At 41.0% G+C, this 24,765-nt stretch overlaps 1 protein-coding gene across 2 annotated transcripts; it reads right to left on the minus strand.

Moving 5' to 3' along the window:
* Nucleotides 1–1,166: 1,166 nt before the first annotated feature.
* On the minus strand, nucleotides 1,167–23,733 carry LOC121872703 (sodium-dependent phosphate transport protein 2A-like). Of its 2 annotated transcripts, none has more exons than XM_042375703.1 (9): nucleotides 23,527–23,733; nucleotides 23,282–23,402; nucleotides 8,144–8,305; nucleotides 7,738–7,869; nucleotides 6,104–6,189; nucleotides 5,426–5,647; nucleotides 5,038–5,149; nucleotides 2,900–3,028; nucleotides 1,167–2,591 (listed from the first exon to the last, which is right to left on the minus strand). In XM_042375703.1, the coding sequence occupies exons 1-9, from the start codon at nucleotides 23,593–23,595 to the stop codon at nucleotides 1,705–1,707; spliced, it is 1,920 nt and encodes a 639-aa protein (XP_042231637.1). In that variant the 5' UTR covers nucleotides 23,596–23,733; the 3' UTR covers nucleotides 1,167–1,704. The 2 variants fall into 2 exon arrangements, with proteins under 2 accessions (XP_042231637.1, XP_042231635.1); XM_042375701.1 differs by having other exon boundaries at nucleotides 8,144–8,308; nucleotides 23,527–23,727.
* Nucleotides 23,734–24,765: the final 1,032 nt, after the last annotated feature.

The raw sequence follows: 24,765 nt of genomic DNA on the forward strand, positions 1-24,765 counted from the left end.
CCTGAACCTGCTACAGTGTTGGTCAAGTCTTGTCTTGAAAAAGCTCACACTCGATGCAGTCACAACACTTTCTGGTAGATTGTTCCAAGAGTTCACAACTCTCACTCCGAAAAAGTTTGCCCTCACAGTTTTCTGGACTTGCGGCTTTTTCAATCTTGAGCTGTGACCCCTTGTGGGGCGAGCGTCCGCCAGCTCCAAGTAAGGACACTCGACTGAGTAGTGCCCCTTGAGTTGCTTATACACCTCAACTAGGTCACCCCTTGCCCGTTTGTAGTACAAGCTAGGCAAGTACAGGCGCTCCAATCTCTCAGGGTAGCTGAGGTGCCGAAGTGTAAAAATACTTATAAAATTTGATGGTTAAATGGTTTTAAATTGCCCTCTCAAGCGTCACAAAATGTGTTCTCGTTTTACAGTTTTGAGAGAAACATTTTATATATGAATCTTTGAGATGCGGACCCTGGAACATACTAAGTCGCACTAACATTAGGGTAGTATGTTTCTTATCAGGTAATGGATGGTCACAACGTGGTCTTTATCACCTGACAGGGGATGATGTGGTCTTTGTCAAGCTGTGGACGACTATACATCACATGGATAATCTCGTATAACTGATCAGCTTGACGTATCATTGGGAGCTGGGTATTTTTATTATACGTTAACAAGTGCTTTATTATATTTTGAAACAGGTAGGGAGGTAAGAAAATTTGTCTCATATGCCACAAAACGACTAATAAGCATACAGTGTTTTTTTTAAGCACTTTGATGAGAATTTGGTCGTTTTCTGTTGTAAAGTGCCAAATAAGAATATGATCACTTTAAGGTATTGTGAGCCTCCCTTGAAAGAATCTGACTGCGAGATGCTGTGAGAAGATTAATCCCCTTGTAGTGTTGAGGCACCTTCATGAGAATTTGATTGCTGAAGTAATACTGCGAGGAACCCTGAGAATTTTAGTATTTAGTGTAGTGTTCTGAGAGCCCAATTAGAATTTAAAAATTTTACGTGATGCTTTGAGGTATGTCGATGAGGATGTGACCTCCAGGTCCGAGGTACAGGACAAGCAAGGGTGAACTAGTATCTGGACAGTTTCAGGAAGCCACGTTGTACAGGCTGGACTATCTCTGACACACACGGCTAGAAGCTACACTTTGGTACTCACGTCAACGTATTCAGTTTTGGGGACATTTAATGAACATACACGTTTCACTATATTACCACTTGTATCTGCTATATTCATTGCTAGTAATGGTATACAGTACACTAGCTAGACATTGCTAGGAGAGGTTCTCACATACGTCGCTATGAAAGAGGAAACATTAGCTATACGTGTGGATGATGACATTATAAATACGGTGACCCGCCTGCTGTTGCTGGTCTCCTGTGCAACTTACTTTGCTTACAACTGAACTGGGCTAGTTGTTTGATGTTCAGTTTCCATGTGGTTAAAGTATACATTTTTCTCATATTGTTTTTACAAAATGATTTCTTGGGGAGTCATACTGTATATGCATATAAATTTTGATGAAAGTAAAAAAACACATTTGAGCATATGCATACTAGCAAATACAATCTTTTTTTTTTTTAGAATATATAATATTCACTTATTGCGAATCTTCTCGCGGACAGCCTGTGTCTGTACGACCAGAGTTCTCAGTCCTCTAACACTCCAGCATCCTGGCAGGTGGGTGGATGGAGGTCACGTCATCTTAGGTGGAGGTCTCGTGTTGGACAAAGACGACTCGAGGGGTAACATTGGCACTGTGGATCTGCACCTCCATCTGCCCGTTGGCACCTTCCCCGGGGCCTCCCTCACCCTCCTTCTCGGCCTCCTCCTCCACCACCACTACCAACCCTTCCCCCTGCTCCACTCCTGCAAGTGGGGGCTGCACAGACACAGCTGGAACGTGGGCATATTCATGACCTGGGCCACGACTGCAGCACATGAGACGGGTGATGAGGTCGTCGTAAGGCTGCAAAGAGCGCAGTGGAAGAGGCAGCCAGTGCCATGTGCGCAATAGAGACGGCAGACATTTGGGGAAATGTACCTGAGCTAGATTGATAAATGCAACAATGAGTATAAACACAGCGAGTGGGATAAAGACACTGTACATAACGACCGCCCCTCCAAGGGACACCACAAACACGAACAATGGTACAATGCAGAACGTCATCACCATGTAGACAGCAGCAAACCAGCGGTACTTGCTGGTGATTCGACCTAGCGCGAGAGCCATCCGCACTGGGAGACGCATGAAGGGAATGGGGTACCACATCAGCAGACCCGTCACGTTGAAGAAGAGATGGACGAGAGCGATTTGAATGGCAGGACGGAGGCTGGCTGAGTCGGAGGCGAGAGCAGCCAGCAGAGCTGTGGTGGTGGTGCCTAAGTTTGACCCCAACGTAAGGGGGTAGACACGCTCTACGCTGATCATCCCGAGACCCACCAGCGGCGTGAGCGTCGAGGTGAAGATGGAGGACGACTGGAGGACGAAGGTGATGATGGCACCAGCGATGATAGCCAGGTAGCCTGTGAGCCAAGGCACCCGGGGAAGGTTAGCGTTGAGCACGTGCTGCACCATCCCCGCCACCGACCCTGTGATGACAACATGTAACTGTGACAACACCACACATACTCTGACTCCATCTCTGCTTTTGTTTATTTATCTATAATCCTTCATATTTATCTCTTCATCTATATTCTTGCATGTTACCATCTACTGTATAAATGTTTGTACTTACTGTATTTAGGTGTTTTATTATGTATCTATTTTCATAACAACTTATCACTCTATACGTATATTAAATTATACTTATTTGTCTTTCACAATCATCTTATCTATCATTATACTACAGTGACGTGTAAAGGGTTTACTGACACTTAGACTAAGGTGTGAGGCTGACCTTTGAGCATAGAGCTGAGGGTCTTGACAATGGCGATGAGGCAGATGGTGAGGAGGAGAAGTGAGGCGGCCAGCAACACCAGACCCACACCTGTGTCACTCAGCGGCAGGTGTGCAGCTACTGTCTGGCCTGCAACACACACACACACACTCAGCGTTAGTTTTATAGTCAAACAGTTGCAAACCTGTATGTGTATCAGGCCGGATTCAGGAGTGGGCAGCTGCCAAGGGGCCTCCACAATCTGGGGCCTCCACATATTACAATATTTTATTTATTTGTTTATTCATTTTACAATATTTTATTTATTTGTTTATTCATTTGGATTAATTTTATTTTCATTCTTTAAAATTCATGTTTATCTATTCCATCAAGTAAAACTATGTTCAGCAAGAAGCGTGATAGAAATTAGGCTAGCTATTTGGACAGAACCATTATTTGAGTAGAGGTTTATCTGATTAATAATGCAAAGAATCATCTCTCTGTTATAACTAATAATATATTCTTTTCTATGAAGTCTCTTGAAAATTGTTGACATGTGCGGTAGTAGCTATATCAGGGCTGGTCGACTTGAAACCACATGAATGACTCTAGTCATGTCTCACTTGTGTGTGTATGTGTGTGTGTGTTGGGAATCTGTACACTATCAATAAATATGCAGTTAATTAAAATTTTCTCAATGTTCTAATTTCCTCAATATAACTGCATATGGCTTCAAAATTCTCCAAAGAAGTGTTCAAATTTCAAAAATTTCCCGGGGGCCTTACAGCGCCTCCCGGAACTCCCAGATGTTTAGGCTCGCTTCACTCGCCACCCCACCCTCAACATCCAGATCCCATACCCTGCCACATTATATACTGGAATGCCCATTGCTTAATGTATATAGAAATGCCCATATAAATAATGTCCCCAAGCAAATAGAGTGGATGTTTAAAAATAGGAAAATAGATGAAATATTAAAGAAATATAGAAATTTTGCATCTAGAATATAACTATGTACTATAACTGATTATATGAAATATTAGGGATTTATGTGAGTCCTGAGAGGGACATTCCTGGACTGGGGTGGGGATGACTTATGTCACTTCATCCCTTTGAGATGTATTAATGTTTTTTGTATCTCAATAAACGTATCTATCAATCAATCAACCCCACCCTCTTGGGTAGTTATAATGAGGGGGGCCTCCACAAAGAAGCTGCCCATGGGCCTCCACAGGTCTAAATCCGGCACTGATGTGTATCGTCATAGAACAAGTCAACTGATAGGTAGTAGGTATTAGGCAGCTACAACTAGGGAGGTACTACCGCCTGGGAAGATATTGGCAGCATAATGTGTTGTCTAATGGTAGACCCTGCTGCCATATGGCATCACAAAAATTGTGACCAAGTCCCAGGTGGCTGATCTGACTTTCTGCCTCATTTACACACAATTGCAGGGTCTCAATTGTTTCACTAACTATCCCCGTAAAAACAATACAGTATAACAGGGCAGGCTACACCAGATACACTTCATATTTACTTAGCAACATTTCAGTGTATACAAATCACAACTATCGTCGATAGAATATTCTGAAAACTCCTGGGAAGTTTACATTATAAAAATCAAAATTACGCATGTCGTAAAGAGTATGTAAAATGAAAATGATTTATAAAAGTTAATATTGTCACAGAAGATTTTAAGGATTTCATAAAGATTAGGATCTGATGCTTTAACAACCTAATATTAGCCAAACCTAACCCCCCCCCCCCCAATTAGCAATAGGGTGTTTTTTAATCAGGTGAAATTTGGTGTACTGCTGTTCCTAAGCTTTATGAAATCCCAATTTACTCTAACACTATAATATCCTAATATTCACAAAGCTATAATATGAAATACCTTGTGTGAGAAGCCTAATACTGTTTACACTAAGAGCACCGAGCACAAAATCCTTACACTACGGAGACCTGACAATGGTAGTTAAAAGATTTTCAGTAAATAGAAAATGTGTACCGAGTATTTATAAATAAACAATAACTTTGGTACGTTACAGTTAAAATCAGGCATTCTGTGGGGCGCTTGTGATGTAAGTTTTACCGACTTTTTGGCATTGTGAGGATGATGAGTGACTCACATGTAACATAGTGTGAGGAGAATGACTCACATGTAACGTATTGTGAGGCGTTGTGAGGGTGAGGACACAGTCGTTGCAGTAGAGTGGCGTTCTCGTAGGCTGGGTCCTTCATCGTCCACCCCGTCAACACAGACTTGTCCAGCTGCAACACACGTCAACCTCCATCACACACCAACATTAACACAACTCTCACGATTACAATATATATATAGATTAATAGGAGACAGATACTTATTAACATAAGAATTCTCAATGTTTGCTTAGCATATATTGTAATTCGTGCAATATACAACACACAAGATATAAATACCGACCATAAGGGATAATTTATCAGATTATATATTATTACATGATTATCAATTGGTGGTATTGCGTGATGACTTTGTGAGTGTGTGTGTGTGTCAAGTGCATCGCTTACCGTGATTATCTTGTCGGTGAAGGGCTTGGTGATACTTGAGAGGAGTTCGACCTTCATATTGTTGTGCTCGAGGGTGACAGAGGAGAGGATGGCAGTAGTGAGATGGTCGAGATAGCCCGTGGTCACCTCGAGGGGCAGCAGCACCATCACACACAGCCAGTTGAACATGTCGTGAACCACAGCACCAGCGAATGCCCTCTCAAACTGCTCCCTGTCCCCGATCTGTGACGTATGCATGGGGTGTGGTCATCCCTCAAAACTACTTAATGAATTGTGTGTGTGTGTGTAGGAGGTAGGAAAAGCCTTGAGTATACATATTTAAACTCGAATAAATATTGTAACATTATATAAAACTTGTAAATAACATAAACAAAAATATATACATGATCCCTATGATGTAATTCCTGATGACGAGAATATAAACAAATATGTCTTAATACAGTACAAGCGAGGTATACACGAGATGAATGCAGGTACACAATAATGAAAGGTGTAAATAACAACAAGAACCAACGAAAGGCGATCATTAAAAGAGTCGAGAGTTAGAGAGATAGAATGAGAAGTCAAAGAGAATCAGAAAAAAAAAGACAGTTAGAGGAGTAGGAAGGAAAAGATCAATAACTAGGGGACGGAATCATAAAGAGGGAGAAAAAGTGAAGAAAAAGAAGTGAGACTCACTTGGCCGATGCTGACAAGGGTGTTGGTGACGGAGGTACCAATGTTGGCACCCATGATGATTGGAATGGCTGTCGGCACGTCCAGGACTGTTCCGAAACAAAACAGATTTATTTTCTATTTATGCCATTTATCATTAATGCAAGCATTTTCAAAACTAAGGTACAGTGTTCAGAAAAAATATATCTATAATAACATTGTTGCTACATATAATTTTAAATTATTATTATCATCATCATTATTATTATTATTATTATTTATTATTAAAATAACTAAATTATGTAGTAGGTAGTAGGCAGCTATCAAACAGGGAGGTACTACCGCCTGGGAAGATATTGGAAGCATAATGTGTTGTCTAATGGTAGACCCTGCTGCCATATGTGACCAAGTCCCAGGTTGCTGATCTGACTTTCTGCCCAATTTACACACAATTGCAGGGTCTCAATTGTTTCTCTTACGTTGACAACACAACATACATATATAATTTTTCACTATTGATCTTTTTTTCTTTTTTATTTCTTTGTGGTTCTTTGTTATTATTATTATTATGAGTTATTATTATTTTATTTTTATTTTTATTATAAATTTTATTTAATATGAACTAATTATTATTGCTATTATAATCACATTTTCGACCCCCAGGCCCGATGTGGGTCAGTGACCTGTGACCGGGTGGGCTAATCGCCTAATCCCTGAAGAAAAAAAAATAAACTGCAAGTTCCACAAGATGTGGGTTGTAGTGTAAATTAATTGTGAGTTTAACGGGATAAATACTTTAATTAAAATTATCCAAAATATTATGACATCTGGCCACAAACATCCTTCCTCCATCTAGCAACTTGTGTCGCCTAGTGAAAGGTAAACATCCTCTATATTTTTTATTTTTTTTTATGGGGAATAGCCCACCCGGGCACAGGTCATCGACCCACAACGGGGCCTGGGGGGAAAAATTAGAGTAAAATGAAATTAAAAATAGAAAAGAAAAGGATTATATTAATCTACACCACGAAGATGCCGGTAAACCAGCTTTATGAAGTGAGACAGATTGTATAAGTATGAAAACACAGAAGTAGGCAGAGCATTCCACAGTTTGGCTGTGTGAGGAAAGAAGGATGTACTATAACGGGTTATTCTAGTGTTACTGACATCCAAAGAGAAACGGTGGGCACCGCGGGCAAGACGAGTGTTACGAGCCCACGGACTTGCCGGCGGTACACAGGATGCCAAATACACAGAACATTGCCCGTTGAAGTACCTGTAAAAGAGAGAGTGAAGCAACATTGCTGCGAAGAGAAAGGGAAGAAAGATTATCAACGAAAGGAGGAGAGTTAATAAGGAGAAATGCCTTTGATTCCACCCTATCTAACAAAGGGATATCTATGAATAAATTTATTGTTGAAAAGTATAATATTGAATGAACATTGGTGGAAGTCAGAGTAGACGAATAAATGTACAACTTAAGCCTTGGGTAAATAAATCATGATGAATGGAAGACTAAGTGGACACATAAAAAGATGAAGTTGACGAAGAGTGTTGGATGAAAAAACAAGCTGACACGAAGAACTGATTGTGACAGGGAAACAGAACCTAACCAAAAAGAACAGTAGATCGTCACGGGGAGTTAGGTGTGTACTCACAGTTCGCAGACACCATGGAGACGATGATGGAGGAGGAGGTGGAAGAAGACTGTACCAGGACCGTCACCAGCACGCCCATCATCAACCCCACCACAGGGTTACTCAACAGCTGGGACTGCTGGAACACCGCACCTGCAAACGCACCAACATTACATTATCTGCACTCACACACACTTGTATTTAAACACCATCTTACGCCAACACAAATAAACACGAGAGGCTTCCACTTAAAAGAGAAAGTGTTAAACAAAACAATAGCGATATGGTGGTGGTGTATTAGTGCTTCCATGTTGGTGAGGAGTTACACAGACAATAAAAAAATACTTCTGAGGCTATAAATATAATATATAATGTATACTCATATTATGTAATATAGAAATGAAACGTGAGGACTGAAGGTACTCACTGGCCGTCCTGCCGCCGAGAAGCCTGAACGAGCTAGCCAGGAGTTTGAGGGAGCAGATGAAGAGGTAGAGCAGAGTAACCAGGGAGACCAGCTTGAGGCACACCACGCCCGCCCGCACGCCAGCCTTGCGCGCCCCCACGCCACCCTTTCCTGCTGCTGCTTCTGCTGTTTGTGATAGTACATAAGTCATTAGGTATTGTTATTCAATCTCACCGCTGTTCCTAGGCCAATTGGTTAGCATCTGAGTGAGGGAGTCAGTGAGGACAACTTAGTAAGGTTCCCTCATACACACCAACATAAACCTCCTACATACACACTCATCATTACCATTTTTAACCAGTGTTACATGAACTGCAGGATAAGGGTGCAACTTGTCTCCAATCTGGACACCACGCTATCAACCGCCTGTCATAACATCCCCTACGCAGAAGACGAAGGTCCTTGGGAACATAACTCACCAACCCACCGCCCGCCCACACAAGAGGGAGGGACAGAGCCGCCACCTAACACTGACGCCCCAAGCCTTCTGACGTCACCTACAGTGTTGATTGACTCACACGACGAGGACTTGACGTTAACTATTGGGGTCCGGATTCCCAAAGATTTATACATTATTTTCCCACATAACTGGGTGTCTAAGAGTGTCTGAATGTAGAGTTATATAAGAGAAAGTATATACCTGTAACTGGTTTCTTCAGATGGAAATGCTCTCTTTCCCTTTCTACACACACACACACATACACAGGGGAAGGATGACGACAGCATAATTCGGTATAAACCATAAACCGAATCCAACTACCCTTCACCACCACCCAGAGCCCACCAGTAAGATAACTCGAAATCAAGAGTGTCCAACGTTTGTAAAGGGTAAATAGAAACTAACTTCGTACTGATGTTACCGTGTATTAATGCGCTTTAACAGATGTCTTTTAGTGCGTGCTGCAGGTTTGTACATGGAGCTGTTTTCTGGGCTGGAGGAACAATAGGTACTATATTGGCTAGGCTTGGTTAATTTTTTCCCTTGAAATAAGCTCATTATGTATACAGTATTACAATCTTTATGGTAATGTGAGACGCTGCGTCATGATCGAATATACATGAGAAAAAATATCCTTACCATTATAGAAAATTATTTTTTTCAAGGTAAATGGTGCTTGAACTAATGATCTTTACTATAGACTTCGAATTAATTAATCTGTCCTATTTTCATGAAGTAACGAGAGCTATTTAATGAAATGTAAATACAGTATAAGTAAACGTACCCGACGTTTTGGGTAATTACACTCTAGAATGTTTACAAAATTTATTTTTTTTGTAAAATTATTTCATATGTGAGAACAATTTTAAATTTTCTGTTACAAATTTCCTTACCTTTCAAGAGTAACATCTATGTTCTTGTGACAGTCGGGTGGCTCTTTCGTACTCAAACTTAATATGTTGAAATGTATCTGTATATTCTCGGCAGAATAAAAAAAAAATTATTTTAGGTTTCCTCATTTTATATAACGATCACTTTTTATCTTCATCGTATGGTCGTCAGACGCCTCTTTCCCTTCTAATGGAAGTTGTATATTTTGCCATTTTTAACAAAATAAAAAACACAGAAGATGAGTTAACATTCACAGACTCGCTTCGTCGATGCCAATATGCTTTTCTCCCCGAACAAATACACGAAGTATATTTATAATACTGTACTCCTGGGCATGACTGGAACCACAGGTCGTTGCGTATGTTGTGGATCTCTCCCCTACAACAGGTAGCCGCATTCCAATGCTACAGTATCCTAGCAACCAGTGAGCTCCTCGGGGGTCGCCACCTGTGACGTCTACCCTAGCAACGGAGTCAAGCAACCGGCGAGTTCCCACGGGTTTACTTCCGGCTGCTGTGTATATAAGCTCTCAGTCTCTCCATTGAGATTCATTCTACCCTACGCTCCTGAACACGCAACACCTCCTCCAAGCAAGCTCCTCACTGTCCAGCTCTCATTCAACCTGGAGGACAGCAACACACAACATCTCCTCTAACGAAGCTCCTGCACAGATACCCCCTCAAGCACGCTACTCACTGAACGTGTCTTCTGAGCAAGCTTCTCACCACACGGCATCTCCAGCACCAGACAGTCTTGTGTATAATATATTTTATATAAGAAAACCACCACCTAGAGTTTCCATCCATCCCATCCTGAGTGCTAGACAACATAACCTCACGTAACCCTACAAATGGTGACCCCCGGAAAAATGCACTCACACAGGATGGAGGAGGAACGGATCACTCTCCTAGTCTTCAATCACAACATTGAAGACTGGCTTATCCACACAGAGGCAGCTCTCATCGGCTCTACAGCTATTGTCTCTACACCGCAGGTTAGACACCCTAGAGCAGCACTGCTCCCCTAAGCAGACACCAGCTCCTCTTCCTGCCCCAAGCACCACGTCCTACCTACACCAACACACCCGTCCTGCCTCAGACGCCGCCCCCGGCTTAGCAGTACTCCCTGCCATTGTCGTGGACCCTGCTGCTGTCATGCACCCTGCTGCTGTCATGGACCCTGCTGCTGTCATGGACCCTGCTGCTGTCATGGACCCTCTTCCTGATGCAGCCCCTGCTCCTGACCCAGGCCCACACACCCCAGCAGGCGCATCTGAGGACTCTGTACCTGCTGCGAGGGAAGCACAACATTCATCGCCTCCACAGCCCTCCTTCTCCCTCTCTTCTCCCACAGATCTCGTGTATCTAGACAGTCGTCTCCCTTAGCCGCCGGCTCATCCACGCCCTCGCCGTTATGTCTCACATGTGGCATACAGCCCAGCCGACAACAAGTCTCCTGCACCGCCCGTTCTGCCTCACATGTGGGATGCAACCCTGCAGACAACAAGTCTCCTACACCGCCTGGAGGGAAGGGGGAGTATTGTAGTGGATCTCTCCCCTACAACAGCGTAGACAGTATCCTAGCAACCGGTGAGCTTCTCACAGGGTCGCCACCTGCTACGTCTACCCTAGCAACGGAGTCCAGCAACCGGCTAGTTCTCACGGGTTTACTTCCGGATGCTGTGTATATAAGCTCTCAGTCTCTCCATTGAGATTCATTCTACCGTACGTTCCTGAACACGCAACACCTACTCCAAGCAAGCTCCTCGCTGTCCAGCTCTCATTCAACATGGAGGACAGCAACACGCAACATCTCCTCTAACGAAGCTCCTGCACAGATACCCCCTCAAGCACGCTACTCACCGAACGTGTCTTCTGAGCAAGCTCCTCACCACACGGCATCTCCAGCATCAGACTGTCTTGTATATAATATATTTTATATAAGAAAACCACCACCTAGAGTTTCCATCCATCCATCCCGAGTGCTAGACAACATAACCTCACGTAACCCTTACAAGTACTACTAGCTGGGCAAAAAGGCAGCATCGACAGTGTGTCCCTGTGCTACCATGGGGCACGTAATCACATACAAACGCCTAGACATCCCTACCTTGACTCTTCCCCAGTATGCCCCTCAAAGTCAAAAGTATGTAAAAGATACTCTAATACCTAGCTATTACTGTACATGTTACCTAGCTTATTTTTTAAGTGATAGCTACATCTTCATCAACTCCTAGAATAACAGAAGAATTAATAGTATTTTAGAATATTTCATTACCGAGTACAATAATTCCTCTAAGAGCAATTTTCATAGATGGTTTCCGACGAAAATGTGAGGAACTCGATCAATTGAATCACCACCTTACGTAACCCTTCAAATTAGTGGAAATCTTTGTGAGAGATGAGCCGCGGGGGAGCTCTGTTGACTACTTGAGTGTGTGGAGGAGGACCAGAGAGGCTCGGAATACCCACCCTGAATAGGTCCTTCAGGTGGCGATAACAGTGTGTACAAGTGAGAGCTTATTATGGCTATGGATAAATCACATTCCTTTGGTACATGAGTTAGACGAGGGATTGTGGTAAGTAAATCCACTCATTCATCTCAAATAATGTAATACTTATACTAACCTTAATACTTATTAAACCTTAATGTAGGCCTATCGGCCCCGGGTAAATTGCATACGGGAACTGATATTTAAATAACGGTGAAATTGTTACACAAATATTCTTATGTGAACTAAGGCGAGATAACAATTTTATAGTAAATAAATGAGACGCAGTCGTTCCTCTGTTTCTAACGTATTACCATTCAAAGTAATTGACAACAGAGGAAGGCCCCACTATTAAGTTCCCACAAGCAGTGATCACTTCTGAAATTGTAAATATCAAAACAAAACTGACTGTCTGTTCGGTTAAATTTTATATTATTTGGCTGAGCATTCATATGGCATGACAGATTTTCAATTGAATGTTCTGGCACTTTAAATAAAAAAAATGCATTTTTTTTAAACGTTCATCCGCCGTTCAACATGTTTGATGCCGAGTACTTTAACAAAAATAAGTTGAAATTGTATACGAATTGCTCAAACCTGTTGCTTTACTTATTATGTAGTTGTTTCACCTTTCGCGAACATTTATGTCTTTATTACTACAGGACAGTTTTCAAAGTATTAGAGAAAAGGCAAGTTTCCTTCTAATCCTTAACATAACCACACACAGCCACATACAGCTTGATGAGACTGTGTTTACTGCAACCTATACCTTGTTGTTTCAGGGCGAATGTTTAATTTACCTACAGGCATCCATCTTCGCAATCACCTGGTTTGTTACATAACTCAGCAATACAACTCGTTTATGTTTATGTTCAACGCTTCTGGTAAGGGAAACATTAATGTTAACTCCGAGGTAAACGCTATCAAGCTCCCTTGTTGAACTTAAATTTTGTCACACGTATACATCAGCTGAACACCGTGAGAGGTCCTATGTAGGTACTCTGAAACTGATAATACTTAGCTATCATGTAAATAAAAATAATGTTCTAAGCTATGAAATGAATTACACCGTTACTATAATACAAAGTCCAAGGAATATTGGTATAATTATAATTAAATTATAATATTCAAACCAAGAAATACGTTCAGTGCGATTGTACAAAGTACCTGGGAGTGAACAGTATACAAATTCAATGATAAGAATGCCTGGATAAAGGATCGCCTGTGGGTAAAATTAAGCTGTTTGGATCCAAGGAGCAGAGAGATTAGAAAATGGTCAAGATGGTCTCCGTTCTGCGTTGGTGGCAAACTGCCAGAGCCGTGGTTAAACATTTACGAGCAGAAAAAAAGTGGGCGACCTTCAACAGCGAACACCACACTCAGGTCGCTGACCAAGCTTCAAGGACATAAACATGTCCAATACATTCAAATATTTATCCTCTAAAAACTGATGTGCAAGTGGCCAATGAGAGTTATAAGTTGATTATGGGTATACGAGTGACGAGGCAGTTAAGTAAAAGTGAAGGACCTTAAAGTCCACGAGACTAGATAATTTGAGTACACAAATTAGACTTGGAGAATGACTAGAATAACCGTGGCCCCTTGTGAATCCACAGTAAAATCCGTCATCAGGCTATCCAAAACATGTCTGTACTCACAGCACCTGCGCAACGCTGCGCCACCTTACGTAACTTTAAGCATAACCTGGGACTCCAGCGACTCACTCAGCCTAGAGCTCAACAATTATTTTTCTTCGTTCCATCAAAAGCATGAACAAGTATCAAAACAGACTTCAGTATTTTCAATATTTCACTGGAACCTTTCCCGAGTCAATGTTGGATACCGTAGTTAATATTTGTAAGCAAAAATAAGTGTTCTCTATTTCAACTCTATGTTATATACTCCTTCAGAACATAACTTTAAGCAAACACAACATACAAAATACTTTCTCCAAGTAAACATGTTTACTAAACTGAGTGTACACGATAAATAATACTAGCATAGTTGTCCCTCCTGAAAGAAAATGTACCTTCCAGCTCCAGCCAGTCTGCCGCGCTCTGGTGTCGCCTCTAAACCGGCTATGACCAGTTCACCTTACCGGTGTTTCCAACGCTAGAGCATCACATTAGCTCTATCAAATACATTCGTTCCTCTACTGGCTGAGGCTCACAGTTAGAGTTAGTTTATCATCTAGAATTATGAAATTCCTCAAAGGCTTCCTGAAAAATCACGTACTGTATTACGTTTGGCTTTTACGTGTTAAAGTCTCCGGATCTTTTACACAACATTTCATTTAAATATACTTATTTCACTGCTTTGCATTCACTTTTAATTTCAAAATTAACGATTCGCTCCTCTTTGGCATACTCTCAGCAGCTAGCTCATCTATATAAAGTTACCGAATTGTAAATGACTTTCGGAAAATATTTGAGTGTTTGTTCGTATTGTTGGCCACCTGTATTCACACAGCATCTAGTATATAACATTACTTTTCGCCTATTTCCAACACTAGAATATATTTTATTTCCAATTAAAATAACAAAATACCGCTGTATAACGAGGCCAGCAGTGACGAGTCAAGGAGGGAATCGAGCGCTAATATCGATTTTGGTGTCCTCCGTCCTCTCCAATACCCTCGCCTCTAACCTCGCCAACTTCACGTACGTCTAGTTAGTACTGGTGTAGCTCAAAGAAGTCAGGAAAAAGGACGAAGAGGAGTATAGTTAGTCCTGGTAGCTCAAAGAAGTCAGGAAAAAGGACGAGGATTAGGAGAAAGAGGAGGTTACAATGACAGCCTTTAGGAAAAATGTGAGTATTGGGTATTCTATGACGTAAAGGAATGGTGGTTGTCCTCCCGAATCCAGGTAAAAAAGTCAAAGGTAAAAAAGTCACAGAAAAAAAGTCACAGGAAAAAAGTCACAGGAAAAAAAGAAAAGTTAACTATCGAATTCTCACATTTTTTAAGGTTAATATGTCAATCAGTTTCAGTAACCTAACCTAACCTAACCTTTATTACCGGCCACCATAAATTAATTGACTTTTTTTCCTGACTTTTTTTCCTAGCCAAAATTGTGACTTTTTTCTGTGACTTTTTTTCCTGTGACTTTATTACCGGCCACCGTCCTTCCCAACCTCACCTCTCCATCATTTGCTGTGCAAATGAGGAGCTCAGTATTTCCCCTGATGAAAATGCAACCAAATTTTAAATGTGTACACTAACGATGAAAGAATAACGCTAAACGATGAACAAAAATTGCCATTGATGCTAGTTCATATATAAATTAATGTTAAGGTCGTTACAATTGGTTACTTAAGGCTCGATATATATATATATATATATATATATATATATATATATATATATATATATATATATATATATATATATATATATATATATATATATATATATATATATATATATATATATATATATATATATAGCACCTTAGCTAAGGTGCTCCATTGTTTCCCTTTTCCCTGTATGATTTTATCAATATATATATATATATATATATATATATATATATATATATATATATATATATATATATATATATATATATATATATATATATATAAGCCATTAATGTGTGGTAATTTAAATAATCTATAGAAGTTTTAAATAATCCATAAAAAATATTCATATTGCAAAAGTATAATCCTTTCTCCCATATAGCCGTGTGCATGTCTTGAGTACTAATTATGGTGGTCCGCAGTGATTATGTTCCAGTCAACAGCAGGATTAGTGACAGCAGCTCTGTGGCTGACGTTAGTTCGCTCCTTTCTCACCTGTGTGGTGGCAATGGCTGTGGAAGGAGGTGTAAGGAAGGCTCTGTGAGTCAGTACTCAGGGATTACCACGCGGCCGCACCCACTACACTCACCCGTTCCCCTTCCTACACCCCAGACATTATCGATCCTAAGTATAACCGTGTTCGTCTGGACTTGAGTTCTTCTGTCATCATGTATCAACTTTTTTTCCGTAATATTAGTGAAAGTGTGACTGATTTTATGAACTAAGAAGCCAATATCGCATAAATGAGCTAGTACACAAATATTCAGCGATGAAATAACTAATCTGAATTTGTTGTTTAAGTAGCGCTATATTCTCTGCCACAGTAATTCTCAAAGTTTTTCGAGTGTGACCCAATTTTGAATACAGTATGTCGGTAACTTCGCGACCCATTGATTCAAATACAAAAAAATATATCAAATTTATTGTCATATCAACTAGAAATTTAATAGCAAGGTACAACTAGCAATAAAATAAAGAGGGTGAGGGTTCCCATTGTGTACCGGTGACCTAGGGTTTCAATAAAAAAACAGACAAAAAGCATAACTGTGCTGGGTCATCCCGGCCTATATAGTGAAAATCGGCGCGACCCACTGCGTTTAGATGATACAAGTACCCTATTGCTGGTTGGCTGTAAAGGTGTATTTTAGGGTTGTAGCCAACCTTAATAATTATTTGTCTTCGTGAATTAATACATAAAATACAAATCCGGTAAATGAGGGAAAAACGACTTTGAATTTTTTGTGGAAGCGGCAAGTGGGTCAAATTCTTTGGCCCAGTCGCTTCGGCGATATTAACAAAAACCATCACTGAATAATATCTTACTTTTGCAGAAGGAACCACTGAGTACTTCCAAACTCGAGTACAATCATGGTTTTCGCCAGACTGGGAATTTTAATACATCTACTGTACATTTGAAAATTTAATGCATGTATGCACGTAATTTACTATAAACTTATAGAACGATACATCATGTTGTATTTAGTATAGATGATCTTACAAGAATTTTCCATCTCTTTCAAAGTTTATACGTTAATAGAATGAGGGTAATATAAAAGATACAATAACTATAGAAAAAACTAACCATAAGTAGTTGAATATTTACGAAGAATTGTGGAATTCGTTTATATTCCACGTTTTCAACCACTGCCGACAAGTTATCGGGGTTACTTTGTTGTTGTAGGAGTTGTAGAACTGTTGTACAAGAACAGGAGAATCGACCCAGAGGAATGTGAGTTCATTATTGCTGGATATGACTCATTTACGAACCTTCATTAAGAAACTTGCAAGAGGGGTGTGGTTATCTATGCTAGGCAAGACCTTAGAGCCAGCCAGGCGAGGATACAGGGAGAGGATGTTTTTGAAGAGACCAAGTGGTGTAAAATTAAACTAAAGGGAGGGGACTTACTTATCGTCGGGTGTAACAACAGATCCCCAAACTGTGGCCCACTAAATCAAAGGAACTTAAGAGCCTTAATAGACAACGCGGCGATGCTCAACCCAAGCCACCTCCTTATCATGGGGGACTTTAACTATGGCGACATCGACTGGAGAAACGAGTCCACCCCAAATGACTTGAATAACCCTGCTACTCTTTTTGTAGAAACTCTGAGAGATAATTTTCTGTTCCAACATGTTAGAGACCCGACACATTACAGAGGGGAGCAAACACCCAAGCCACTTGACCTCATCATAACAAACAAGGAGGGTATGGTGGCCAAACTGGAACACCTTGCCCCAGTTGGCACCAGTCACCATATAGTGTTGTCATTCAGATTTAACTGTCACCTAGTTCAGGATAAGGCCAGGCCAAGGTGCAAATATTACAGGGGAAATTACAACGGAATGAGGGAAGAGATGAGAGGTATCAACTGGCCTGACTTATTAAGGTACAAGAACGCACACACTACGCTGAATATCATAACTAGTATAGTGACCCATTTGATCGATAAATATATACCCAAGACCAAACTCAGTGCCTCTGGGAATACGAGGGGATCCCTACACATGAACCATGCGGCGGTCGACAGAATTAAGAAGAAAACCCAGAAATTCCAGACGTGGGTTGGGTCAAACGATGAGCAGGACAGGAGGATGTATGCAAGAGCCAGAAACCAAGCAAAGATGGAGTGTAGAAGGGCTGAAAAGAGTTCCAGAGGCTGGTTGCAAGCGAGGTCAAATCAAACCCAAAGGCGTTTTACCGCCATGCAAAGTCGAAATTGAAAACGCGAGTAGGAATATCAGACCTGAGGCTGGTGGATGGTAGTTACGCAGATTCTGACAAGGATAGAGCTAATGCATTGAACAGCTTCTTTTCATCGGTGTTCACAAGAGAGGATGCAATTAACCTTCCTGCGTTTGAGGACAGACGGTTCGACACAGCACTGACCCACATTGTGTTCACAGAAGAGGGTATTAGAAATAAACTGTCCAGGCTAAAGGTCCATAAGAGTCCCGGTCCTGACATGGTGCATCCTGGAGTGCTAAGAGAGTTGTGCAACGAGCTTGCAGAGCCCCTGAAGATCCTGTTTTGTAAATGCCTGGATGAACAAGAGGTCCCCAGTGAATGGAAAGTGGTTTATGTGAGTCCTATCTTCAAAAAGGGCGATCGTTACTCCACGAACAACTATAGATTGGTGAGCCTGACCAGCATATGTAAAGTACTTGAGAGTATTATCAGAGATGCCGCAATGGAACACCTACTACGAAACAACCTTGTAAAGGATTGCCAACACGGTTTTATGCCGGGGCGCTCCTGCTTAACACAATTGCTCAAGGTATTGGATATTTGGACCAATATTCTGGAACGGGGTGGTAATATCGACAATATTTACCTAGATTTTGCCAAGGCTTTCGACAATGTTCCCCATGAAAGGCTGAAAATCAAACTGGAAGGGTACGGAATTCAGGGAAATGTCCTAGTGTGGATAGAAGACTTTCTACATGACCGCAAGCAGTGTGTGGTGATTAATGGCACGAAATCGTAATCCGTACCAGTCACAAGTGGGGTACCACAGGGCAGTGTATTGGGCCCGCTGTTGTTTGTTTGTTTCACAAATGACATGCCTGACGTTGTACACTCCTCCATACAAATGTTTGCCGATGACGCCAAGTTATTTCGGGAAATCAAGAACGAAGCGGACTGTGAAGAGCTGCAGAAGGACCTCTGTGGGCTCCAAGAATGGTCGACGAAATGGCTGCTGAGATTCAATGCCACGAAGTGTAAGAGGATGCACCTGGGGCGTACCAACGGTAAGGAGGCGTATCATATGTCTCATCGGGATGAAGAAACTGCACTAGTTGAGACTGAATGTGAGGACCTAGGTGTGTATGTTGACAATGAGCTGAAGTTCTCGGGCCATTGCGAGAAGAAGGTAAATCAGGCAAATAAATTATTGGGTCTTATAAGAAGGTCGTTCAGATATCTAGACGGTCCATCGCTCGTAACGATCTTCAACAGTGAAGTGCTTCCCCATCTGGAGTACTGTCACCCCGTCTGGTCCCCAAGATATGCTAGGGACTGTCAGTTGGTTGAAAATGTTCAAAGAAGGGCCACCAGACTGGTGCCTGCACTTCGGTACCTCAGCTACCATGAGAGATTGGAGTGGCCTGAACTTGCCAAGCTTATACTACAGACGGGCAAGGGGTGGCCTAGTTGAGGTGTATAAGCATCTCAGGGGGCACTACTCAGTCGAGTGTCCTTACTTGGAGCTGGCGGACGCTCGCCCCACAAGGGGTCACAGCTCAAGATTTGAGAAGCCGCAAGTCCAGAAAACTGTGAGGGCAAACTTTTTCGGAGTGAGAGTTGTGAACTCTTGGAACAATCTACCAGAGAGTGTTGTGACGGCACCGAGTGTGAGCTCTTTCGAGACAAGACTTGACCGTCACTGGAGCGGGTTCAGGTACATTCAGGAGCCGGTGCATGCCCAGTACTTGCCAACAGTGCCTGACAGACGTGACCGATCGCCGAAGCGGCTAACGAGCCGATCAGTGGTGAAGAGGATAAAAGTAAAAGTGATGTAATTTTGGATAAAGATGGTCAAAACTCAAGAACAAATTCCTGCAATGGCAATATCACTTCTAGGCAGGAAATTAAACATAAAGCATTATCACCATATATCGCATTAGAAATTAAATATTGTAATAAAAAGCCTCTCAGTACAAAAAAAGAAAGTATGAGTCTCAAAAATGGCGTCTCTTGAATTACTGCAATCAAGCATCATTTACTGGCACATTCAAGGGCAGTAAATGCCCCGCTCATGACATTTATATTTTTACCTCCCTCATTATAGGACGCCTCATCAGTTATTAAATACAATTACGAAAAGCATTTCATAAAAAGTGAAATGGTCTGTGTCAGATATTATTTCCACGTTCTTGTGTCAAAATTTAAAATGATACCAGAGGGAATTATAAAAAAAAAGAGAAGACATTCTGCTAAACGCGAGGGTACACACAAAAGGTATCAGGGGAAACAAAGAAACCATCACTTGTATAGAGTCTTCTTGTATTTTTCTCCCGACAAAGTGTAAAGGAAGGAGACACTGATCGACCATCACCACAATAATTCTCCTTTTGTGACAGTTGAGACGAGTAGTGGTGGAGGGAGGCGTACAACGTGGCAGACGTCTGCTCACTCAAACCTGACCTACTTTTGCTAAGTTTTAGGTGTTTGGGGATTCGGCAGTCATAATGAGAACACTTTCTTGAAACGAATGTAAATGGAGTTGTTGAAACTCATGTCTCAGGAGGCTGCGGCAAAAACAGTGATTTTGAAGTCCATCCATTCATACGAGTGACTTTCGGAGCTCATGTAATACTCATCTGTAAACACGTGTCTGTACGTATATAGGTAATTTACATTAAAAGTAGTAATATGGCTTAATGGGGCCCTCAACAGGTATGAAGAAGTTTATTCGTTTATTCCTGACACGTCGAACGTGTGATTTACATTCAATCAGACACGAGCTTGTTTGTCTCTTGATTTGATTCTGTGACCTTGACACTCACAGCTTACACTAAAAACTGGTTTCTAAAATAATGCTAAAAAGAATATTATCTGATATGAGAATACTTTGTTAATGTAAGGGAGAGGGGTATATAAAAAAAAAAAAAAAAAAAAAAAAAATATATATATATATATATATATATATATATATATATATATATATATATATATATATATATATATATATATATATATATATATATATATATATATATATATATATATATATATATATATGGAAAAAGAAAACGATAGCGCTTGGGAACTTCGTGTTTTTCTTTTTCCTTATCAGCATATACCTGGATCACGCGCACCTACAGTGATTTATTTGCATATATATATATATATATATATATATATATATATATATATATATATATATATATATATATATATATACTTTTTTATAACGTATTACTGCGTTTCAACTACATTAGTAAACACAGTAGTCATCACCAATAAATAAAACTACGAGTACATATAAAACACAATTCTCATTGCTCTGATGTTTTAACATTCAGCAGCTCTCTCAATCGTTTCACGTTGACTTTTATTGACGTATCTTAACTAAATGCATTAAACTCCCAGCCAAGTTGCACACAGCCTAGCAGTGTGTTGGTTGCAGATCTAGAAATTTATCAGGGAGCTCCAATCACCATCATCTTGGCATTGTAAAATTTAATATACTGTATACTGCACATGATATAATGAGAAAATAAATTGTATTGTAAATATTGCTCATGTCCCAGGGCTGGGGGTAGCATATGACCATTGACTCCCCATTACCCAAAACACCGTTACTATACCGCAAACGGCACAACAGTTAAATACTGTAAAGTGTAAACAGACAACTGGACAAAGCATTATCAGCGGATCAACAAAAAGTACTCGTATATAACAAATTCTCAAATAATTAATGAAATATTGCGGAATTTGGTGGAAATTTTAAATACAGTAAAGACGAATAAATGAAATTTACATAAATTGATTGATTTAAATATATTCCCAAAGATGTAAAATGACAAAAATACGGTGCTACTATAGCGTGCGGCCTGGAAAGATATCCTTAGTGTAAGCTAACCTAACCTGAATATCTTGTAGACCGCACGCTATAGTAGCTCCTAAAAATACTATTCCGAGAATCCACAAAAGCATATTCTATAGTATAAGAAATTACTATAAGTTTCTTATTATCTTAGTTATGTTATGAATTACTTTAAGGTTACAGTATTATATAAGAGTACGGTAGCCTATCAGAATGGCATAGGACAAAGCGCAGATCACTTGAAGATTCACGCCCTTGACTTATTTCACCTGATGATCAAACACCTAACACTATCTCGGGGTGGGTTAGGTGATATTACGTTAAATTATATTAGGTTATGTTAGGGTAGGATATATTAGCTAAGGTTAGGTTGGTTTAAGTTAGGTAATGTCAGGTTGATGTTACGAGTTTAATCATCAGGCGAAATAAGAAGGGAGGGTGAATCTTTAGCGAGACCAAGGCACTCTTCCAGTCGTGGTCACAGAACAAGGCATCGCTCACTTGAATTTTATGCGTCAGAATGCAGGTTATAAATTTATTATCGATTATTCAGACATTTTTGCAGTTATTTTCTTTATCGGTTTCACACAAAAAACTGGCTTTGCATTGTTCCATTAGTGGATTATATTTTCTTTCTCAGTGAATGAACGTGGTGAGGTGCCCTGCGTGTGGGAGCAGGAAGAATACATATAAACATACGTTATCAAAATGTTTCGTTTCATTGTCTGCCACACCCAGGATCCAGTCTATTCAAAAGGAGGCTTTAACGCTGCTTTATTTCCGTAGTTAATAAAGGACTCGAATATATGACAGTTATATAATCGTGAATAACTTTGCCCAGAGCAGCACAATCTACAGCACACATAAACCTCTGAGCAGCAAAACAAAGTAGGTCAGGTGACGGCGGCATCAGCACACGTGACACGCGTTTTCTCCACCTGCTCCAGGGACACCCGACGCCCTCACTGCTGTCCCGAACACCACACTGGCTCACTCTCATTCATTTTAACTTTTAATGAGTCCGCACAGCTTATATATAAAATGAACGACCGATTTAAAAAAGTAGCCATGATGAAATATTTACTGCACTATTACATATAAATTTGTGTGTGTGTGTGTGTGTGTGTGTGTGTGTGTGTGTGTACACTGACGCGTCTGACTGTATCACGACAGAGGACAATAAAGTTCACATTCTCGTGGTTCAAAATATATCGGTTAGAATATCAGAATGTACTGCGTCTGAATCACACTCGTAACATAGTGGGTTAAGAGATGAGGAAGGTGTTAAGACTGTGGCCACTGACATACACACCTAAGATGTTTCGTCCACACTTCCTCAAGCCCCACCTTCCCTCAGTCAGAAACAAGGTCCCCTCACCCAGTAGGTGATGACCCATCCCCACAGAGACACGCCCACCGTCTCAACTGACCTTTGTGCGGGTCCTCCGGGTCACGCTGGTTCGGCCGGCTCCAGGTGGATCCCTCCAGCCTCTTTTCCTCGATGTCCTCGAACTCTGGCGCCAACAAAATGAGGTCGGACTTGACGGTGACCTGGGACGGGACGCCGCGTCATTACAGGGCACATTCCCCCCTCAATGTCCTCTAATCTACCCCTGGCCACACCGCCCACCCACACCTACGCCCACCGCCGCCCGCCCTATCTCCAGCTACTTACCAACTCATCGCGAGGAATGCCATGCTTCTTGGACTTCTTCACTAGTTTCGACCCTGCCTTCTTGACCATCCCCAAAGACTGGAGAAGCTTAAGTCCCCTAGAAGGGCACGTGCAAGTGCACTCGACAAGGACTCGGTCACAGAGTGCGCGAGATCGACGTCACCACGTGGTTGCAAATGCCAACCGAGCCGCTGCTGCCGGCTTTATACGGGACCTCCGCCACCCTTGCACACGATCAATACCTTCCCGAGTTCACCCTTGGAACTCCCTGTAATTTGTTTTCTTCATTTTTATGAGAGTATTGGATATTAGAATTCATGCAAGGAAATTAGAAATGTGTGACTCCTAAAATATTAACTTTTATTTAATGAATACAACATGCAGAAGATTCAGGAAGGCTGCTTAGTATTTCATCATTGACGGCCAATGGTTACATAGACTAATGACGCAACCGCCTGTGATTGGTTGAGTCGCACCATGACGTATTTCGGACTATCAGGTAATGAACACGTGATTCTGTGCAAGCAGCTCCAAAAGAAATTACTGAAGACACGAACTCTAAAAACGTTCACAATTATGAATATCCACCGGAAAATACTACCGATTTTTTCTAGAGGGGATATAGTTTTCATCTTCGTAAATGTTTGTAAATAATGTAAGCGATCCACCACACTTGACTGTCTTATTGTCCTGCCATCGTGTTTATCAGCTGTCACGTGAAGTCCGATAGTTTCTTTTAGGATCAATATATTCTCTTACAAGAGTAGGCAATAACATTGATTATGTGTTAAAGGAATATCCTTCCTTCCTTCCTTAAGCTTTAGTAAGCCCCTTTATAATATTTATACTGTATGTACTTGTCACACTTGCCAGATGCTTCTGGTGTTATTGTACAGGTACCTAGTGACAGCACTAGGATTCCGCTTCCTCTATCTAGGAATAAACAATTGAAATTGAATTGAATTGAATTGAGTAGGCAATATCTTAATATCGACTCTATCTCCATATTTCTTAAATAGAGGCGACCAGCTGCTGACAGTTAAAGAAGAACTTTCATACGAGAGGAGGAAGAATAGTGGATAGGACGAGGAAGAACTTCATTCGTGCCTGTCCTCCAGTCTGCAATCCTTGGTAGGTTATATAAATGTAATTAATTATTATTTTTTCAATTCACCACTTCAGCAAATACCAGATTACTAACCATTCGGGAAGTTGGTCTATTCATTGTTTATTTTCTAT

The sequence above is a fragment of the Homarus americanus genome, unplaced genomic scaffold, assembly GCF_018991925.1.
Source record: "Homarus americanus isolate GMGI-L3 unplaced genomic scaffold, GMGI_Hamer_2.0 scaffold39155, whole genome shotgun sequence".
In the NCBI taxonomy this organism is placed as follows: Eukaryota; Metazoa; Arthropoda; class Malacostraca; order Decapoda; family Nephropidae; genus Homarus; species Homarus americanus.

Bases quoted from the DNA above. Each gene is read 5' to 3' on its own strand.
- LOC121872703 (XM_042375701.1), bottom strand. From the start codon at position 23,595: ATGGTCAAGAAGGCAGGGTCGAAACTAGTGAAGAAGTCCAAGAAGCAT. The intron at 23,403-23,526 runs GTAAGTAGCTGG...GTCCCGTCCCAG, and splicing joins GCATTCCTCGCGATGAGTTG to GTCACCGTCAAGTCCGACCT. The intron at 7,870-8,143 runs GTGAGTACCTTC...GTGCGTTTGCAG, and splicing joins TCTCGGCGGCAGGACGGCCA to GTGCGGTGTTCCAGCAGTCC.